Genomic DNA, 22,808 nt, shown 5'->3' on the forward strand with positions numbered 1-22,808 from the left:
GCGGCCGTGTCGAGTCCATCAGGATCCTCTCCATCCCCCCAGCAGCGGTCCAGAGGAGTGGGAGCTGGTGAAGGGGGTGGTTTTACCGGAGCCGGTCCGGATCAGCGCAGGTTCGGTTCGGGTTCAGGTTCGAGTCTGTAGGAAGTGATGCGGGGGGAAATGTCAACTATGATCATCTAATGACCCAAAGAGCAACAGAAGCACACAAAGACAAGCCCATTCTCCTGCATTTACAAACAGATTCAGAACCGATCCGGTTCGGCTGGAAGGTGGGATTAGCTTTAGCTTTAGCATGACAGCAGAGATGCGCTGATTCTGAGCCCTTTCATCATCTTTCCACAGGTAAATCAACACAAAACACATTCACTTCAGATATCCGCTGTGTTTCCTGCCAGAATCTACACATTTTATAGTTTAATTGAAGTTAATTGTGTATAAATGAACCACACTTATCTGAAGCTAACCAGCTAAGCTGCTAACATGAGATCAGCTCTTTAAAAGACTTTAACTGTCATATCGAGTGTTTCATTACTCATACAGTCATATATTAATACATCAGAACTATCGGAATAACTAGAGAGCTGGTTTAGGGAGGATATGTATTGTATTTGCTGTACAGATGGACAGTTATCATAATTTTAAAGGAAAAGTTTGTCATTTATACTGATAGAGACTCTTGGCTGTGGCTCATATCTAGCGAGCTACTTACATAGACAGCTTTAGGAAGATCAACTATCGCTTATGATGCCTTAAAATATATTAAATAGATGCCCTAAAAAAATGTATTTATATTTTAGATGCTCAAAAGGCTGCCCAGGAAGGCAGCATCTGTGTAAGCATCTCTCTATATAATATATATAACAGAGATTGTGGGAGCAAAAGGCATTTAAATATAATAAAACTGACATGAATTGACATTAAAACTGAGTTGTCTTCACAAACAAAGATGTGCCATGGTGTTACTATGTTTTACAGTGATTTAACCATGAATCTTTGAAGTACCATAGATTTCAAACTGGGGTCCAGAATAAAATAACTAGCCGAAATGTAATGGAACTGATTTAAATTACAATAAATAATTGGGAATTAAATAACGTATGCATTTAAAAATATTTAAAATGTGAACATATTAAACAAATAAATAAAATGAGATTTAAATAGGACTCAAATGTGTAGATAAAAATGAATCTAACACTACAACAGTACTATAATAAGGAGAGAAAATAACATAATTATATAGCGTAATAGAAACTAGACATTTTTCCAAATAATCATTTTAATTTTTCACAGTATAAAGGAGGTCTTTCCTGAAGAAACTACATAGATGGTTTATACATTTTACCTTGGCGCCTATTATATTTGAATGTGTTTTTGGTACCTTGGTATTCTTTTGAGTAATTTGGAGGGGCATGTAATATTTTGGTAAATGAATATGCCAGTCGTAAAGTGCCATGATATGTCTTAAAGTAATATCCAAGTACCATGTCAATAACATTCAGCATCTAATAAAGTCATTGAGCATCCTGTTATACTTGTAAATGCATCCCATAATGGAAGTAAATTGGGTTGGGAATGCGAATGTGAATTTGTTCCTGGCCTTGATCTTTGACCTTTTCCCCACATCCCCATCAGATGTGTTGCTATGACGATGACCCCTTTCAGGTTATATGTCATTTAATCGTGGCACTGATCACACCAGCAATCTAACACCTCTAATGTAACCCAGCTCCGTTTTACCCTGTTTTATTTAGGTTACCTCATGGGTATTGTGTTGTGGGTTAGTTAGTTAGTTAGTTTCCAGTCTTGTGATCAGGTGTGTGAAAGTGTCTCTGAGGATTGAGGTGTGTTGTGCAGATGGTGTGTGTGTGTGTGTGTGTGTGTGTGTGTCGTATCATATTCTGATCGCTCTGTCACTTTTGCTTTGCTTGTTCCCGCTCTTTGGCTCAGGCTAGCGGATGTTCCGGCCGTCTCCATGGAGTTTCCTCAGATGACACGTCGGTTCACCGCTCTGGGATTTGGGTGAGTGTGTCCCATAATACTGCACAACTGTGTTCCTGATCCATGGGGATGTAGTCGCTCTGAGCCGGTTCTGAGCACAAGCAGTCTGATCCCAGAGTCCTCAGCGCTCATGATAAAGCAGGTCGTTACGCTCCTGGATGCTGATTGGTCGATACAGCACTCCATAGAGACCAGCTGTTAATGTACGTGACACCATTAGACCTACAAGCAGAAGTTTGAAGATTTAAATATTTTTTGAATATTATATGATTGTATAACAACCACTCAAGGCCACTGCAAGAATAACAATGTCCTTTGTCTTTGATATAGATCCTTTGTCAAATAAATATAACTATAATAACAAGTAAAAAATACACATATTCTACTTAATATTGTCTTTATATATATATATATATATATATATATATATATATATATATATATATATATATATATATATATATATATATATATATATATATATATATAAATTGTAATATTTATATATATTTTTGGGTATCACTTTACTTAAAGCGTTTATGTATAAAGCATTATAAAAGTATTCATAATGTAATTTTCAATGCATTATATCTTTTCATAAATAATTATAATGAATTTTAACTTTGGTTACAATATTTGCAGATTCCTTGTTATAATGCATTATACTTGGTAAAAAATGTAACAATAAATAGATACGTTTTATAATATATTATAACTGTGGTTACAATTATTTATGAGATCACACATTAATTCATCATAAGGTATTACTTTTATAGGTGTATATATGCATAGTATATGTATAAAAAATTCATATTATTGTTAATTAGTTATTATTAATGGTTGATTTGATTTAAAGTAAATATTCTACTATTTAATTCTTTAAATATTCTCTCTTAAAATGATTAATAAGAAAAAATGTTTTACTAATTGCGTATATATATCCTATTTTAATTTGTCACAGCTAAAGGATTTTTTAGGCAAAGGTTATAAATCGACAAAATAGGGCCTTAAATATTGTATTCCTCCAATGGCTAATCATGGCTCTAGGTCATATTTGACACATTTTATAGTTTATTGTTCACTTTAAATTAGTTTTTTTTTTTTTTATTATAAATGTCAAAAGCATAACAGAATTATGCCCAGAAGCAAAGTGTGCCTCTGCATGAGAAGTTTTATGTAATATTAAATATAAACACCTAGATGAATTATGAACACACGCTGTTCTCATTCGTCCTCGTGCAAACGGCTCAACGGTTATTCTAAGAACTTCAGATCGGATCCCTCGGCGTTTAGCCCGGTCGGTGTAACTCGTCCCGGCCTAGTAACACAGTTTTTAGGTACGTTTGCTCATGTCATAGTGGAAGCGTTTAGGATCTCTGGCCAATCAGAGTGCGGGAGGAGTTTCGGATCCGCCCTCTGACTGCGAGAATCGCTCAATTAAAGCTCTCTGCGTTCTGTCACACACTGATGACTAGTTCAACAACCACAATGAATGGATCTCGCCACACTGGTTAGTCAGTGTCCTGCCCATACGCTGATTCATGACAGGGTGCAATTTAACACACACTGTTTAACTGGCTTTCACTGTTCGGAGGAAGCAAGACTTCTGCACACATGATGAGTTCACATTTTGTTCTTCAGGTCTGCCCTTTCAAATTAAAAATAAAATTCAGAAGTTAAGAAAGCAGTCGGGGGAGTGTTGACTGCAGTGAGATGCACAAAAGGAAGTGAAGCTCAGGTTCATGTAGGGAACTTTGTATTTGTGGGTTTGGAAAGAGGAACGATGTACGTGCAATACAGACTCATCTGATAGTGTCATTGTTCTTTAGAAGAAAATCTGCTACAGTCTATACTTGCCTTTGACATTTACACTCAGAACGACCAGCTGGATTTGAATTCCTATTACGTTAAAGTGAGCGTGGAAACATAATTGACTCAGTGATGCCTTATTATGTTTTTATTTTAAAAGGACCATTGCACATTAACTGACATGAGCCCTTGTGTCCGTTATGTAAATGATATAAATACACATACCTATAATTAGTAAAACAATGGTATGACCATATGGTACATAAAAAACATTAAAGAATCATGTAAAAGTTGTTCCAGTAAACATAAACCCGAAGAATATTGGCACAAAAATGAAAAATATAATTACTTCAAAGCACTAGCAGACAGAAAGCAAGCCAGTTAATTTACCTAATATGGTATCACTTTAGTTCAGGGTCCAGTTCTCACTATTAACCAGTTGCTTATTAGCATGCATATTACTATGTTTATTAGTACTTATAAAGCACATATTAATGCCTTATTCTGCATGACCATATTCTACATCCTTTAATCCCTACCCAATACCTAAACTTAACAACTATCTTACTAACAGTTAGAATAATAGTGAGGATTGGACCCTAATCTAAAGTGTGACCATAAAAGCCACAATATGTAATTTTTTTGCCGCTAGATGTCGCTTATTCAAAACAAAGGTGTATCCTGATGACGCCTTGATTTCACAGAGCTTTTATTATGCCACAGTCGCTTCTTCCGCTCATGTAACACAGCGGCGTTTATCATATTAGACACATGTTGAAAATTGTTATAATGCTACTCGGTGTGTTCGCTCGGCGGCTGCTATGAGACACTTGTTCACACATGGTAGCCTGACAAGCCAGACCCACATCAAGATGTTTGGTCTGGAAACTCACCATTGACAGCTCAGTCCGAGAGGCGGGATAAACGGTTGTCTTTCAAACTCCCTCTGCACGCGATAGGATAGCGCTACACCAACCAGAGCAACGAAGGTGAAACAGAGCTCGTTGAAAGATTAGACTTTCGCTGTATCCGGTCAGCAAAACCCCGAACACATCTTCCCTTTTTAAGAATGACTTCAGTGCCGTTCTTTGTTCTTTTCTCAGAGAAAGGCTTAACTCCAAGTCTTCCAGTCAGAGCTGATTCGGAAGACCGCCGCCGTTCGCCAGTTTCTGTGTTTACTAGCAGCACGCAAACGCAACTCGGCCGTCGTCATTATGGCCCCGCCCGCCGACTCTATACACGATGTGATTGGCCCGGCAAGAGTTAGGCGAATACAGCTCAGAAGTGTATTGAGAGTTGCTAGATGATACTCGGGGCAGATTAGATTTGCTGCCACTAGGGTGCGTCTAGATTTCTAGGCTACACACATGGTACTCTGTGCGGTAAATCAAGAACACCAGATTTAAACAATAAGACTAACTGTGTTGAGCTGGAGAGATTGATCAGTTTTCTGTCAATGAATTATCCAAACAGTTGCTCAACACATCATATATTAAAGCGTCTCTGGTGTTTCCATGGTTTCCACCATGTTTCTTTGGTTTCTCCAAAATAAAACCGGATATCGAAGGTAACGCGAGTATGATGTTATTGATAGGTGACGAACGGTCCGTGTCCTGGTTAACATCGCTTATTTCTTTGGATTTAAACATTCTTGGAAACATTTAGGATAATGTACATAAGTCAACAAAATATATAACACTGTTCGAATGGTTTTTGGATATTTTTTGGATACTTACATATTGTTCCTTTAATATTTCAGTGATGCTTTAAAGTGACTGGTTTGATTCTCCATGGTGAATGTTTGATTTGAATCTTTAGGGCATGGTGACTGCTGTCTGTCAGCCAGAGCAGCGGCGTCTAGCAGGGGCCGTCTGGACCTGAAGGAGGACCTCTGAAACAGGACGAGGGAGACGAATACGAGAACGAGAGCGACATGGGTCAGTGTGTGACTAAATGTAAAAATCCCACGTCCTCTCTGGGCAGTAAAAGCGGCGATAAGGATGCTGGGAAATCTCACGGTAAGAAAGGCAGCAGCGGCGGAGGCACTGGCGGCACGCACAAGGAGGAAGTCCCCAAGTCCTCTGTCGACGTCATATTCAACGGCACCAAAGTGTCAGAGGTCACCGTGGAGGGCACCATGGCTCCGACCGTCTCCGCGGTGGACGTGCGGCGGGAGCAGTGCATGCAGGAAGGGGAAGGCGTGTCGCTCGCTCGGATCCACGAGATGTTCTTGTGTTATAAGGACGAGCATGAGGATGCCATCCTGGAGGAGGGTATGGAGCGCTTCTGCAACGATCTGTGCGTCGATCCGGCCGAGTTCAAAGTTCTGGTGCTGGCGTGGAAGTTCCAGGCTGCTACCATGTGCAAGTTTACAAGGTGAGTTTGATGTTTGTATGGTTTAAAGGGGTGGTTGCGTGGTTTTTTCTAGGCTTGGTTGTGTTTATGGGGCACAGTATATCATGTCTTTTTTTTTTAAACGCCGTGTTTTACTTATATTTGACCTTTATTCCACATCGCTGTCTCCACTGTCCTTTGAACGGCTCATCTGCTTCCTGCTTCTATGAAGCCCATCACTCTGAAAAACGCAATGGTCTTAGATTGGTTAGATAGCCAAATGTAGTTTCTAGGGATGCACGATATTGGATTTTTGCCGATATCCGATATGCCGATATTTTTCAGCTCATTTTGGCCGATGCCGATACCGATGCCGATATATGTTCATTTTTTCCCTTTGTTTGGAAACAACACCATTTTGAGCAAAAACAATTTTTTTTCATTCTGGTTTCAGATTTCTGAGGTCTCCTTAATAAAAGGATTCTTGTTGAAGATAAATACATTTTAATAAAGTTCTTTTTATGATAAGAGTATATTAAAAGCTCTGAAAATAAGTATTTTTGGATTTAACGTTTGTGCACATGAAGTGGGGGTGGCATGACATCCATTGATGCTGTCTTTTAATTCTACAATTATTGTAGAGCTCCTTGGATTATTTTTCATCATCCATTTCGTAAAATTTTATTACAGATTAATACACTGTATATAAAAGTATTTAATTTACAAGTGTCATGCTTGTGATTTATGACATCATTACTGATTTGTTTATTCAGAATTCAGATTATCAAGAAGTAACTTCAATTTATTTGTGTATTCTACTTTTCATTGTATTAGTGTAACAACAGCGCCCCCACTACATGTATAAATATATAGCGGTCTAGCTGGAGGGCACTAGGACCTGGAGGAGCTTCTGCTGCTGTGGAGGCTGCCGCACGCGCTAGAGAGTGGGGAGACGCGATTGGGCTTGTTTTGGGCTCGTTTTGTTGTGAAAACGTGGCAAATCTGCTGCTGACGGTCACGTCCTTCTGTACGTGCATTCAGAAATTCAAGGCAGCATTTAAAAACAGTCAATATAAATCACTGTACATGCAATGTATTTTCTTGTTTTCACTTGAAGAATGACTGCAGTACTGACATGGTCTCATCTGTAGCACTCCTTGCACACGTGAGTTATTGCAGGCGCATATCAACACGTTATCATATCGGCAAGGCATATCGGCATAATGTTTTCATATCGACCGATGCCGATTTTTATATTTTAAGCGTTTATCGGCCGATTCCGATGTCGTGCCGATAATATCGTGCATCCCTAGTAGTTTCCTGTATTTTTATTGGCTGAAGTGCCAAGCACAGGTTGTCCGGTAGCCACGCCCCTTCCCATTACGGGCAGAAGTCACATCTGCGGAGACTAGCAAGGGTTTATGATGTCACCAACCCAGGAAGAAGCTGGTTGTAGTCCAAACTGGCCGTTTTTGTAGGCAATAAACTGCCATAACATTAAAAGACAATATCTCCGTTTGCATTGAACTTTCAGCGCTGTAACTTTGCAGATACTGTTTATGCTCAAGCAGCGACATTACACACTAACTAAAGTTAAAAAAAAGTCAAATCGCATGCAACCACCCCTTTAAAAACACACAGACAAAGGCAGTACAATTTGGCCATGAACTCATCCCCCACAATGCCTATGGTGGTTATGGCCCTGATCAAAGCTGAACATTCAACATCATTACTCCAGTCTTCAGTCTCACCAGATCCTTCAGAAATCATTCTGATATGATGATTTGCTGCAGATTTTTTGTGAAAACTGATACATTTTTGTAACATTAATTATAACTGTCTTGATGAATTTAATGTAACTTTTGCTGAGTAAAAAAAAAATCCCACTGACACCAAACTTTAAGACAATCCCCATCCAATATGGCAGGGGAAGCGTATTTGTTTTGTGTGCTTTATGCTAATGTGGTATTGTTCCGTATTCATGCTGTGTAATTGATTACTCTATACCAAAATGCAATGCACACAGATTGACCTTCTATTTAATGTGCAACAAAAGATATAAATCATCATTTGTAACAGGTCATTTATTAACAGTCAAAATGAACTTGATGCTACTTGCTGAATTATAATTTGTAAGGTATGGTTGAAGCAGAATGATAGGATTGCGTTCTGAACAGCCACAGAGTTCCACAAGGGTCAGAGGCAAAAGATGGAAAATGTGGATTTCAGTTGAAGAAAACAAAGCAATAAAAGAGATGTTTTCAGAGGTTTATTGTTGAATAGCAGTGGTGTTTGAGGCCACAGACGTCACACTGGGGTGAGAGATCATTAGTCACTGCCGTTCCTCTACAAACACACACAAACTAAAGATTGCTTCATCACGTCAAAGTGTTGCAAGCCTTGTGTTTGTCAGGGCCTTTTGTCTGTATTTGTCTCAGTCGCCATGAAATGAAAATTCATCTTTTTTGTAAATGCATGTTATAGATCTTATTGTGAGCCATTCATCATAATGCATAATCTTCATTCTGTTTACATATGCCAGACTTCTCAATCATTTTGTCCGTTTAAACACCACCTCATTCTTACAACAGACAGCATGCTTTCATTCAGGTCCACCTCCGCCCAAACAACTGATCACAGGAACAAATTACATTTGACTCTATATTACAATTGAAAACTGTTATCTTTAATTGAAATAATATTTCACAATATTACTGTTTTTGATGTATATTTAATCTAATAAATGCAGCCTTGGTGAAACCAAACGTAATAGTGTAGGTCACAGTTTAAACGCTAATTATTAATAATCGTCTGAGGTTTCTGGTTGTATGTATAACATGTTTATAGGTAATTTATGCTGAAAATGTTTTAATGTATGTTTAAAAACTACACCTTTAGTAGTTCTATGAAACAGGGTTGTAGTTAAAGGGATAGTTAACCCAAAAATTGAAATTATCCCATGATTTACTCTCCCTCAAGTAATCCTCCTATGTGTATATGACATTCTTCTTTCAGACGAACACAATCAGAGTTATGTAAAAATGTCCTGGCTCTTCCAAGCTTTATAATGGCAGCCCAAAAAGTGCATCCATCCATTATAAAGGTGCACCACACTAGCCTGACAAGCCAGACCCACATCAAGATGTTTGGTCTGGAAACTCACCATAGACAGGGCTCAATCCGAGGGGCGGGATAAACGGTTGTCTTTCAAACTCCTTCTGCACGCGATAGGATAGCGCTACACCAACCAGAGCAACGAAGGTGAAGCAGAGCTCGCTGATAGATTAAACATTCACCGTATCCAGTCGGCTAAACTCCGAACACATCTTCCCTTTTTAAGAATGACTTCAGTGCCGCTCTTTGTTCTTTTCTCAGAGAAAAGCTTAACTCCAAGTCTTCCAGAGTCGCAGTCAAAGCTGATTCGGAAGACCGCCGCCGTTCGCCAGTTTCTGTGTTTACTAGAAGCACGCAAACGCAACTCGGCCGTCGTCATTATGGCCCCGCCCGCCGACTCTACACACGATGTGATTGGCCCGTCCAGATTGTGAGGAATACAGCTCAGAAGGGTATTGAGAGTTCCTAGACGACACTTGCTGGCAGATTAAATTTGCTGCCGCTAGGGTGCGTCTAGATTTCTAGGCTAGCTCCACACGGCTCCGGGGTTAATAAAGTCCTGAGAAAGTGTAACTGGCGTGACGATGACATCAGACGTAGTGTAAGTGCGAGAGGCGTTACACTTTCTGCTTAACTTGAATGCAGAAGGTGATCCACCGGAATCTAGATATTTTACTATATTACGAGTTAAATAAGGATCTTTTTTCTTACACAAACCCATCATTTCTCTTCAGAAGGCCTTTATTTACCCCACAGAGCCGTGTGGAGCACTTTTATAATGCATGGATGCACTTTTTGGGCTTTAAATTTTGGACTGCCATTATAACGCTCAGACGCGTCAGGACATTTATTTAAACTCTAATTGTATTTGTCTGAAAGAATAAAGTCATATACACCTAGGATGACTTGAGGGTGAGTAAATCATGGGATCATTTTCATTTTTGGGTGAACTATCCCTTTAAAGCTACACTGTGTGATATTTTCCCCCATCTAGCGGTGTAAAGGTATATGACCATCCAGTGAATAATAGTTTCTGTTCCTCTCAATTCTGATTTCGTTTTAACTCCTACGGTGGCTGATTTGGTCCAAGATTAACATGGCAATCCCCCTCTTCACATTCGACACGGTGCCATCGAGTGTTAAAACGCGAAAGGCGAAGCTTGAATTTACGGTTATGTCCCTCTTTGGCTACTGTACTTTCAAGATGGAGGAGCAACATGGCGACCGGCATTCGAACCCCTCACCTTACGAGAATACTTTATTACTTGAAAGAAGTAAATATACATTAATGAGCACATATATTTTTGAAAGAACTAAGTGTAACTTTTTTAGTTTACTCTTAGCTAAAAACACAGTGTAGCTTTAAGTAAAAGCATTAAAAATATATTTCAGCTAGTTTCAGTTCAGTTTAACTTGATGTACTAAAACAACAATAACTGAAATGACAAATACAATAAAACACCTAAGACGTCAAAATATTATCTATGATACTAGCATCATTGTATTCCCCTACCTAAATTCAAATATCATTTTGTGCATCCTGTTTGCTTCAGGAATGATTCTCAGTTCAAATGTCAAAGTGTGTGTTCTGTGTGTGTGTGACAGGAGGGAGTTTGTGGACGGCTGTAAGGCGATCCAGGCCGACAGTATCCCGGGAATCTGCTCTCGGTTCTCTGTGCTGCTAGAGGAGTCTCGAGGAGAGGAGAGCTTTAAAGACCTGTACCGGTTTACCTTCCAGTTCGGGCTGGACGCGGAGCAGGGCCAGCGCTCGCTGCAGCGCTCCATAGCCATCGCGCTGTGGCGGCTTGTCTTCACGCTGGACGTGCCTCCGGTGCTGGAGCGCTGGCTGGACTTCCTGTCGGAGAACCCGTGCGGTGTGCGCGGCATATCGCGCGACACCTGGAACATGTTTCTGAACTTCACGCAGAGCATCGGGCAGGACCTCAGCAACTACAGCGAGGACGAGGCCTGGCCCAGCCTGTTCGACTCGTTCGTGGAGTGGGAGACGGAAAGACGGCGGAGGGAACGAACAGATGACGGCACGGAGACGGATCCCTCCGCGGACTGCGAGGCCGCCTCCATGTGGCCGGGACCTTGAGGGCGGAGTCGCGGACACTTTTGGGATGGCGGTGAATTGTGGACGATGACGTGCGGAGGCGTTTCTGAGCCCGTCACTCTCCATCCGGATTCTAGATATTGTTATGAAATTTTTGGTCTTATTGCATTGGGCATCCCAGTGCGCTCTCTTGACTTTTGTTTTAATGAAAGGGCTCCAAACAAATTGTTTTTTAAAGCACTTTTATTTAAGTTATTGCTATTGTTCATTTAATTCGTTTTAACAGTCACATTTCAACCAGAGCGGGTTCTTCTCGCTAATGTTTTGGGATTCACCTACACGCCAAAGAAAAGGGAATTCTGTCAGCTGCCTACCGAGTTGGAAAACACACACACACACACACACACACATACACATACACACACATAGCCACATACACGTACATACACACAAACGCATACACATACATGCACACTCACATTCATAGACACACACACACACACATACACACACTCATACAGACAAGTGCATACACACACACACATAGCCACATACACACACACACACGGACTCAAGTACATACACTCACTCACACACACACACATGGACTCACATACATATATATACATACATACACACACACACACACACACTCACTCACACATACACACACACACACACTCTGTCACACACACATACACCCTCACATGCATACTCACTCATGCACACACAGGAATAAACACTCACACACACACTTTCATTTTACACACACACATGCATACACACACACTCACATTCATAGACACTCACACCACACACACACACACGCACATTTATGCACTAAAGAAACCCACACATGCATTTGGAAGCATAAATGCTGTGTTTGTAACGGTTGTATTTGGGTTTCTATTGGTTGAGGGGTGTGTGTTGTATACTGCTCATGTTTAACATCAGACTGTGGTGATTGATGAACTGAAGCCCTCAACCTCATTTCTCATGTGCTTCCCTGCTCTGGTTTAGTTTATCGTCCATGTCCCTTCTGATGCATTCATTCATTCTGCTATTCACTCATATATTCTCAACGGTCAGGTGTGTGGGTGCGTGTGTGTGCGTGTGCGTGTGTGTGTGCGCGTGTGTGCGTGTTTGCGTGCATTTGAGCGAGTGTGTATGCGTGTGTGTGGGTGAACACAGATTAATTTGCAGTTGGATGTCTGCTGTGAGCTTTTCCTTTTATTTTACGGTTTACATTATTTTAATTTTTTTTAATTCAAAATTATTTCATTTCATCTGTTGTGTCTGGTTTTATATAAATGATACAGTTTATAATTAATAAAAATGTGTTGAACATTGCATTTTAGCATTTTTCATACTGATTCACGCATCGGCGTTTAGATCAGATCGCTCTTATTTTTTCATAAAATCAGACTTTATTATTAGTTCTATTATAGTGCATTATCATGCATTTCGTAATATATTGGGTAAAAAATACACTAAATTGATTTGAATATGGAAATCCTGTTAGTTTTCTTTTATCTCAGTATATCAGTTAGTTTTACAGAACTTCTCTGTCCTTTCAGTTTGAATGGATGACAACATTTAACAAAAATCTGGCAATTTATTAAGAAATATTACAGATGTTTTTTCATTTTGCTTTCCAATAATCAAAAATGTTATTTCATAAATATAATTTTATGTGGTAATCAATTCATAGTTTTTGTTATGTGTCCTTGATATTTGCTTTTCCCATTATGACCTCCCTCCAGGAAATGACATAATTTTGAAGGGAAAACAGTGAGTATTGTCAACGGATCCCATCTGAGGTATTATTAACATTTCAAAGATGGTTAAATTAATGAATTAAATTTAAGTTGACACCCTCAATCCTTCACTAACAAAGCAATACTTAAGCTCTTTATTGACATTATATTACGTTCCATCCTTTCAATTTTCTTTCAATCGAGTTGTTTGTTTGGTCAGTCTGAGGTTGATTAGAGGATATTTCCGAGTGTCTCTTTTACAGAAAACACAAGCATATTCTTATTATAGGAACTGCTGTGTTAAAAAAATGATGCTTGACAGTAACGGTCCATTTCTATTTTATGAGTACCAATATTCATCAACAGAAAAATACTTAATTCTGGTATGCTAAAACAATTATTTTAAATAAGAGAAATTATAAATAAAATAAATGAATGGAGCATTTATTATGAACAAACATGTTTCAGATTTTATGACAGTCCGTTTTTTGCATAATCAAAAAGATCAGTACTGCAAGATGAAATAAACTGCAAAATATTTGTCATTTTGTAAATTAGTATAAGCATAATCATATTTTGAAAAGTATTGTTTTTTTTTTAACATTTGGCGTAATACCCAAAGTAAAGTTTATCCAAGAAGGCAGTAAAAATAATTTCCAACTAATGTGCTACAGAATGAACTTTTATCAAAAATGACAGTTCCGTCATTTATGATTATCATTTATATTATATATAATTTATATTATAGTTATTGACGTATAATTTTATGTTTCCTCAGCTGTGTGGGCGGGTCTTCTAATGAGAGGGCGTATTGTGATTGGACAGCGTCTCTCCTGGTTGCCAGAGGTTGCAGACGCTCCGCTGCTGTGTGGGCGGGTCTTCTTTCAACGGCCTGCTGTGATTGGTCAGTCACAAGCCCGCCGCCTCGTGTTGGGACGCGAGGACGTGCTGTGATTGGTCAGCATCTCTCCTGGTTACCAGCCCTCAGTGAACGCAACAACACAGACGCTCTCTAGCAAACCGAAGGGCGATTTCATCTGAGAAATGTCATGGACTGTAAGTTGACAGCTTTTATTATCCATCTTGTTTATTTCAGGGTGTTTATAAACGGATACCAGAGGGAATATGAAGATTTTTGACGTGCAGTTTAACGATGGAGAGGTTTTGTGTGTGCTGTTAGCAGAGAGGCTAATTTTCAGCATCTGTATAACATCTGTTTGTGTCAGGGTGAAGTAGGTGAGCTTTTGGAGCACAGTATTTGATTCAGCTTCAATAATAAGCTTTGGAATCTGGTAAAAACAAAAGCTTTTCGTTGACAAGGCATTATTAAACATTATAGGTCTGTAAGTTATAGATACACATACTGTATACACAATCGATGAATGTAAACGTACAGTATTTAAAGTAATTTAGTGTCAAATAGTTACTCTTCCATCTGTTTAACTTAAGTAGTGTTAACTACTTTTTCTCTAGTAAGTATGACTGAGATCTGTGCTGTTTGACTTCTTTTAGCAGTTTCTGCCTTTCTTATTGTTTCCACTTTATTTCCATACAGGAACAATGTCAGGACCAGGGATATTATAATAAACGAAACCAATAAATTAACAAATAAATTAACTTTTTTTTTTAAAACTTGTTTTATTTCAGATAGTTGATAGTTGTTTTCATTTAGTTTTACTTGATTTTTTTAAATAACTAAAACTAAATAAAATTACTAAAACTATATAGAAATATTAAAAATATTAATACAAATGAAAAAACTCACAACAAAATTGCTACCACAATAAAAAATACAAATGAAAAATAAAAAATCTAAATTAAAAATAAATCTAAAATAAAATTATATATATACACATAGTTTATATCTGTAATAAACTATTTTTGCTCTCTGACAGCTATATATGAGAGATTATAGCGTCAGGCTGAGATCTTTTAATATGACCTGTTTTAACACGATGCACAAATGTGTTTCAATAAATAATAATATTAAAATAATCATTTAATTTTCTTTGAAGAGGAAAGCTATAAAACAAGGTATTTAAATTTTGATTGCAGCTTTCCTGCTCAAAATATATTATTAATGCTAAAAGCTTTTGATGATTCAGCACAAGTAGGTTTGGGGTTCGGGCGTCAGTACACTGATTTTACATTGCTGAAATGTGATTAGATGTGCCATGTGCGGTGAACACCTGACAGAAACACACGAGCTGCGTATTGAAATCATGTTCAATCAAGACAAGCAAATCTCCTCAAATCTCTCTAATTTACGCTTGGTTTCCTTCTCTTCCCTGTCTCTTCCCTTCTTCTCTTGTTTCAGTCTCAGATGCTGTGATTGAAAAACTGCAGATTCTGTAAGAGTCCTCCTGACTATCACATCTGTCTTTCTTCTTTCATGTCTGTCTCTCACGTATTTCCTCGCCGGTTGCATGCAACAACATGCAGCATCACCAGTGTCATTCAAATGACTCTTATGAACCGATTCTTTTCAGTGATTCGTTCACAAATCAGTCTCAAACGCTTGACAACTCACTTACTGAATTATTTGAAACGTTTTTTTTTGCTTGAAACACGTCAATATTTTTATTATGTTTAACTCAAAATGAACCATAAATTCTTGGTTGTGTCGTGTAGTCATTGATATTGTAATATATCAATGTTTTGTTTCACATATAGTTGGGGGGGGGGGGTTGCTTTCTCAAACATGACTTTCCTATTTAATAGTTTTGTCTTGCCATTATTGCAATTACTCTAAGAAAATATATTTAAAAAGATGTTGTGTTTCCTGAAAAATGTATCAAAATTGAGTGAGTTTATGCTTAAAACAAAAAAAGAAAGAAAGAAAGAATTAGAAAGAAAGAAAGAGAAAAAATCTGCCAAAGGGTAAGAAAAATAATAGTTTCCCCTTTGAGTTAGGTTGATATTTCTGAACTTGCTGGCAGATATTGCATAAACTTAGTAAACAAAACTCAATATATCTTGAGCAGTTTGCATATCAAGTAAATGTATCTTGATTTAAGGATGTTGAGATACAGTCTTGTTCAAAATAATAGCAGTACAATGTGACTAACCAGAATAATCAAGGTTTTTAGTATATTTTTTTATTGCTACGTGGCAAACAAATTACCAGTAGGTTCAGTAGATTCTCAGAAAACAAACAAGACCCAGCATTCATGATATGCACGCTCTTAAGGCTGTGCAATTGGGCAATTAGTTGAATTAGTTGAAAGGGGTGTGTTCAAAAAAATAGCAGTGTGGCATTCAATCACTGAGGTCATCAATTTTGTGAAGAAACAGGTGTGAATCAGGTGGCCCCTATTTAAGGATGAAGCCAACACTTGTTGACCATGCATTTGAAAGCTGAGCAAAATGGGTCGTTCAAGACAATGTTCAGAAGAACAGCGTACTTTGATTAAAAAGTTGAAAACCTATAAAGAGGTGCAAAAAATGATAGGCTGTTCAGCTAAAATGATCTCCAATGCCTTAAAATGGAGAGCAAAACCAGAGAGACGTGGAAGAAAACGGAAGACAACCATCAAAATGGATAGAAGAATAACCAGAATGGCAAAGGCTCAGCCAATGATCACCTCCAGGATGATCAAAGACAGTCTGGAGTTACCTGTAAGTACTGTGACAGTTAGAAGACGTCTGTGTGAAGCTAATCTATTTTCAAGAATCCCCCGCAAAGTCCCTCTGTTAAAAAAAAGGCATGTGCAGAAGAGGTTACAATTTGCCAAAGAACACATCAACTGGCCTAAAGAGAAATGGAGGAACATTTTGTGGACTGATGAGAGTAAAATTGTTCTTTTTGGGTCCAAGGGCCACAGGCAGTTTGTGAGACGACCCCCAAACTCTGAATTCAAGCCACAGTACACAGTGAAGACGGTGAAGCATGGAGGTGCAAGCATCATGATATGGGCATGTTTCTCCTACTATGGTGTTGGGCCTATTTATCGCATACCAGGGATCATGGATCAGTTTGCATATGTTAAAATACTTGAAGAGGTCATGTTGCCCTATGCTGAAGAGGACATGCCCTTGAAACGGTTGTTTCAACAAGACAATGACCCAAAACACACTAGTAAACGGGCAAAGTCTTGGTTCCAAACCAACAAAATTAATGTTATGGAGTGGCCAGCCCAATCTCCAGACCTTAATCCAATTGAGAACTTGTGGGGTGATATCAAAAATGCTGTTTCTGAAGCAAAACCAAGAAATGTGAATGAATTGTGGAATGTTGTTAAAGAATCATGGAGTGGAAAAACAGCTGAGAGGTGCCACAAGTTGGTTGACTCCATGCCACACAGATGTCAAGCAGTTTTAAAAAACTGTGGTCATACAACTAAATATTAGTTTAGTGATTCACAGGATTGCTAAATCCCAGAAAAAAAAAATGTTTGTACAAAATAGTTTTGAGTTTGTACAGTCAAAGGTAGACACTGCTATTTTTTTGAACACACCCCTTTCAACTAATTGCCCAATTGCACAGCCTTAAGAGCGTGCATATCATGAATGCTGGGTCTCATTTGTTTTCTGAGAATCTACTGAACCTACTGGTAACTTGTTTGCCACGTAGCAATAAAAAATATACTAAAAACCTTGATTATTCTGGTTAGTCACATTGTACTGCTATTATTTTGAACAAGACTGTATTTGTAATGTAAAACAAGACAAAAAAAAAAATTTTTTTGCAGTGAAAGTACTAAAATAATAATTAAATGAGAGCATTCCCATCCCAGCTCTCTTCTTTCTGTCCCATCTGTCTCTGTGCATGTACTTTTGATCATCTAATGTGTCATATATAGTTCATGATCATACGGTGAGATGGACTGAGAGTTTGTGTCGTCTGCAGGAGCTCAAGAGAAGCAGGGGAGGAAAACCGTCCTCAGCTGAGGAGAAGCTGGATGAATATTTAATCAACTTGCAGCACAAAAACAGGTTTGATGACACACCCGAACACAAATGTACAAACACAGGTCAGATAACACAAAAATAGGTTAAGTGTGCGAGCTCAGGTTGAGCGATATGGCTTCAATTACAAGCGCTGCACGAATCGCACACAGACGCCGCTCGTCCATGTGACGTTCTACAAGATTGGGCGCGCTAATGAGCTGCTCTGATTGGCTGAAACCTGCTAAAGTGAAATTCTAACTGGCCGTGGAAATTTGTAACATTAAGTGACGTGTTGTCTTTGAACTCGGCTGCTAGTAAATATCTAACTAACAAAGTCTCGCCTTTCTCCAGAACACACACGATTCAGACTCCAGTTTTCTGTTGGGCCATGTTCAGATCTCTGCCTGTTTAGTCTGCATGCTAAAAATATCATTTATATGTAATTACAGTCTAATACTTTTATATTCATTACTAATATTGTTCTCTAATATTAAATCAACTAAAAACATAAGGCGGGGTTTAAAAATAAGGTTTTCTGCTTGTCTAGTTTTCCAAAAAATTTGCATTTAAAAGTATACATTTACATGCATTATTAAATGTTTATTTTAAAATTATTTTATTATTATTATATGGTTGTTATAATCGTATAGAAAATGCCAAAACAGCAATGTAAGTATTGTAAGTAAGTAACAATGTAAGTAAGTAATCATAAAGTATTTTGCTGGAAAAATGGTCAGAAAGATTTTTTTTTAAGGAAATGTATGTTTTTTTTTCAGCGAGGATGTAATAAATTGTAGTAATAAAGACATTTATAATGTTACAAAAGATTTATATTTTAAATAAAGGCTGTTCTTTTTAACTTTCCATTGATCAAAAAATCCTGAAAAAATTATTGTATCACAGTTTCCACAAAAATATGAAACAACACAACTGTTTTAACAGATAATAATAGTCATATAAGTATCTTGGGTATCAACTCCTCATATTAGATTGATTTCTGAAGAATCATGAGACACTGAAGACTGGAGTAATGATGCTGAAAATTCAGCTTTGATCACAGGAATAAATTACATGTTAATTTATATTAACATATATATTCAAAATATAAGATTTATTGCTAAACCAATAAGGACATTGGGAGTAGAAGGTCAGCGGGTTTAATGTAGGCCTGAATAATTACATAAATAAACTTAAATTAACAGAGTGAAGAGTTAAAATATTATATTTTTTGTATAAGAATAGAATTAAGAAGCTCTATTTTCCTGCCTTTCTACCTGCATCTTACCTTCACTCAATAAATGTGTGAATGTTCATTTTCTCCCTCAGGGCGTTGAGAAGACTGCAGAGGAAGGACCCCCGGCAGGCGGAGTTGGAGCTTTTAGAGCAGGGTTTCAATCTGTACATCAACGGCGCTCATATCAGCACTGCTAATGCGGCTCACAACAGCCAATCCAGCAGGAAAAGCACCCAGCCTTTAGTAGAGGCCCATCCACAGACACAAAGAACCACACGCACTGCAGGTAAACCCTCACTCACCCCACACTGATGTATGAGCGGAGGCTTCCTGTGACCTGACGGATGAGATAAAGTGGCCGTGTTCTCATAGATTCCTCCAGAGCGAGTGCAGAGAAGTGTGCGCTAGATCGACAGAAACAGAGGAGCCACACGGCACCTGAGAAAACACAGAGGCGGCGATGGGTGCAGGTAAACATGCTCTTTACTATTGCATCACGGATTTGAACAAACATTCACCCCATGGATGTGCTACATGGACTTAGTTTTTCCCTCTCCTTCCTGGCACTGTATGTACGTTACTATAGGAATCTGTCTACATCTGCACTGAGAAAGGAAGTAGAGCGAAGATTTCACCAGAGCACAGATACTCTGATGACTTTGAGCCGTACGAGAGCGTGGATATGGAGGTGAGAGTGTGTGTGTGTGTGTGTGTGTCTATGAATGTTTTAGTTTTGATCTCAGAGTTAATGCTGCATCCATAATAACAATAATTGCAACTTTTAAGCCTTGACGTCCAGCTCCACCTGACCCGTTACAATTTTTAAAACAGCTAAAATGGGTTATTCTTTAATATTCTGAGGTGAATTAATGTTGGTAAGTATTTTGCTGTCATTACTGATGTAATTATGTATTTATTCATTCAAAGACATGACCAACTCATAGCGTACAGTAGTGGCCAAAAGTGATGTCTGGCCTTGTATAATTGACATATTTTATTAAAATATTATACAAAATTTGCTAAAGGTCTTATAAGCATATTGCATAGTTTGGTGAATATTGTTTTATTTGTGATAATGCAATTAAACTTGTCATTAAAGTTCATGTGCATGTAAAGGCAGAACTCCCAAAACTTTTGGTAGTATAGTGCATATTCTTCATATTTTGATGGTTTCATTGAATTTGTAAGGATTTTTTTATTTTATTGAATTTGTTTCATTGAATTAAAAACAAATATCCCCTCCAGACATCACTTTTGGATGTGACTGTATGTAGTAATTTTGGTAATTCTGTCACACAGAAACATAAATAGGGTGGTTTTGCATTTATTATCAACAAATAATGAGCATCTGAACCAATACTGTGACCAGCACATTATGGGATACAATGTGTCCTGGTACATTTTGGCAAAAGTAGTTTATCCAGAAAATACAGAAGTTAGTAGACATTGTCCGTTATATATACTGCAGAGTTATTTAAAACATATCAGGTTGAATGCCATTCTGAAAATCTTTCCAGCAGTTAAAGCATTTTAAAACTTTTGCTGTATTTCACTCTGTGTTTCTCTCAGTCTGCTCATGAAAGCAGTAAAGTGACACATTCACTCAGTCAGAGGTCGCGCAGTGAGCCGGAGCCTGTCGACAGGGTTCTTCTGAATGCTGACCAGGTCAAGGTCAGGAGCATGTCACACACTCAACCTTTGACCATATACACCTTCCTCTTTAAAGCACAGTTCACCTAAAAATGTTAGTTTGTGCTTTGTCTGTGTCTTAGGCCCTGCGTCGCAGCCTGGAGGTGAGTGTCAGGCGCAGCAGTCGAGACTCGGCCGGAGAGGAGTCGGAGGAGGAATGGATCGAGGAACAGATCGAGAGAGAGGAGAGCAGCGACAGCCTCCCTGACCTCACACTTCCTGTCCAACCTGCAAGCCAGCCAATCAACAAGCAGCTTGGGCATGGTGACCTCATCATGCTGGAATTTGGCCCCTCCTCACAAGGTAATGATTTCTGACAGCAAAGTGTCATAACAATCACAACATTTGCAAGTGCAAAGCCCTTTAAAAAAGCACCTGGAGCTCTTAAAAAATTTATTTGCAGTATTTATTAAAAAAACAAAAGTTATTGTTCTTGATTTCTCATATACCAGACAAGTATCTAACTTCTCTTCAAGTGAACAAACCATCAAAATGAAGTTAACCCAGTGGAAATAGTCCATATTTTCAATTAGTTTTTGTGTGCAGGTGGACGAAAAATTGAACACTGTCTCTCAGCTAAAAGAAAGGACAACGTGGAGTCGTACATCCCTACCAAACCAGTCACTGTGAGGAGACCGAGCGAGAGAGCATGTGAAAGTAGACAGGCGATGTCACGTAAGCATCGCTCACACTTACTCATCAGTATATGCTTGCAAACATTAGCAAATTATAGTGAAATATGAACATCAGGTGTGGGCTGCACTGCAGCAAACAGATTGCAGATGAAATTTAGATTAAATATAATTTATTCAGTGACAAATTATTAATTCAAATAGTTAAATATAATTGAAATATATCAAATATTTATGTATTTAGTGTTTATTAAAGTAGGACTGCACAACTGAAAATGACATGACATTAAGATTAATTAGTAAAAGTATTATTACTATTATTATTACATTATTTTTCTCAGCTTTAATTACTGGAATCAATGCACTGAATATGGTTTGTTTTCTTGTAGGGCCGAGCAGTCGTATAGAGCGACCCCTGTCTGCGGCTCGTAAGGTGCAGGAGGAGAGAGATTCAGACGAGATGGCTGTCGGTGTGTTTCAGGCTCTGCAGAGAGAAAACACGCCGCTGCAAACACACCGGCAGAGAGGACAGGAGAAGAGCACGGCCCAGCACGTGCCGGTAGAGCTTCACAACTCAAAAATGCCTTATATGTAAATTATAGATAATATAGCCTAATTTACATGACTGTGTAAAATGTATATCTGCATGTTTTTAAGGAGGAGGAGGAGGAAGAAGAAGATGATGACGATCAGTATCGGGTTAACAGAGCTATGCGGAGAATCGCTCTCATGGAACCCAGGTATACATTCCTCTAGTTTACAGTATGTAACAGACATCAGGGTTAATTTTCAATCTTTAAGTTACTTAAAGTAACAAAAAGCAGCTATATTACTAATCTGGCATCTCAGTATGTGTGACTGGTAGCATTAAATCTAAATATATAAAGTATTGCTCAAATGTTTAGACACCGCTTGTAGAATCTGCGAAAATGTGAATAATTTTAACAAAATAAGAAAGCACACAAAATGCATGTTATTTTTTATTTAGTATTTTGTTTAAATACCAATTTTTTCAATTTAGTACTGCCCGTCAGAAGCAACAAAAGATACTTACATGTTTCCCGGTAGACAAATTAAAGCTACACTGTGTAACTTTTTTGGTTTATTCTTAGCTAAAAACACTTGTTTTCACAAAACTATTATGTGCTCTTTAATGTATATTTACTTCTTTCGAGTAATAAAGTATTCTCGTAAGTTTATAATATGCCATTGAAAATACATACGGGTGAGGGGTTCGAATGCCGGTCGCCATGTTGCCCCTCCATCTTGAAAGTACATTAGCCAAAGAGGGACAT

At 38.2% G+C, this 22,808-nt stretch overlaps 2 protein-coding genes across 4 annotated transcripts in view; both read left to right on the forward strand.

The window, feature by feature from the left end:
- Positions 1 to 201: 201 nt before the first annotated feature.
- On the forward strand, positions 202 to 12,661 carry dcun1d3 (defective in cullin neddylation 1 domain containing 3). The gene is made up of 4 exons (XM_067435240.1): positions 202 to 342; positions 1,948 to 2,019; positions 5,626 to 6,183; positions 10,861 to 12,661. Exons 3-4 carry the CDS (start codon positions 5,741 to 5,743, stop codon positions 11,351 to 11,353), a joined length of 936 nt encoding a protein of 311 aa, XP_067291341.1. The 5' UTR covers positions 202 to 342; positions 1,948 to 2,019; positions 5,626 to 5,740; the 3' UTR covers positions 11,354 to 12,661.
- Positions 12,662 to 13,883: 1,222 nt separating this feature from the next.
- The window catches only part of LOC137063930 (katanin-interacting protein), a 29,095-nt gene continuing 20,170 nt past the window's right edge, over positions 13,884 to 22,808 (forward strand). For 2 of the 3 annotated variants that reach the window (XM_067435238.1, XM_067435239.1), the window contains exons 1-10: positions 13,884 to 14,124; positions 17,918 to 18,003; positions 19,285 to 19,478; positions 19,565 to 19,662; positions 19,779 to 19,880; positions 20,762 to 20,863; positions 20,965 to 21,184; positions 21,428 to 21,556; positions 21,903 to 22,072; positions 22,171 to 22,253. In XM_067435238.1, the coding sequence (XP_067291339.1) occupies positions 14,113 to 14,124; positions 17,918 to 18,003; positions 19,285 to 19,478; positions 19,565 to 19,662; positions 19,779 to 19,880; positions 20,762 to 20,863; positions 20,965 to 21,184; positions 21,428 to 21,556; positions 21,903 to 22,072; positions 22,171 to 22,253 (1,196 nt within the window). In that variant the 5' untranslated portion in view covers positions 13,884 to 14,112. The remainder of the gene's footprint in view (positions 14,125 to 17,917; positions 18,004 to 19,284; positions 19,479 to 19,564; positions 19,663 to 19,778; positions 19,881 to 20,761; positions 20,864 to 20,964; positions 21,185 to 21,427; positions 21,557 to 21,902; positions 22,073 to 22,170; positions 22,254 to 22,808) is intronic. The other variant, XM_067435237.1, reaches the window with a different exon arrangement.

This window comes from Pseudorasbora parva, chromosome 24 (assembly GCF_024679245.1).
Source record: "Pseudorasbora parva isolate DD20220531a chromosome 24, ASM2467924v1, whole genome shotgun sequence".
In the NCBI taxonomy this organism is placed as follows: domain Eukaryota; kingdom Metazoa; phylum Chordata; class Actinopteri; order Cypriniformes; family Gobionidae; genus Pseudorasbora; species Pseudorasbora parva.

Excerpts from the sequence above, each read along its gene's own strand:
- dcun1d3 (XM_067435240.1), top strand. The coding sequence starts at position 5,741 with ATGGGTCAGTGTGTGACTAAATGTAAAAATCCCACGTCCTCTCTGGGC. Across the intron at positions 6,184-10,860 it reads ACCATGTGCAAGTTTACAAG|GAGGGAGTTTGTGGACGGCT; the intron begins GTGAGTTTGATG and ends TGTGTGTGACAG.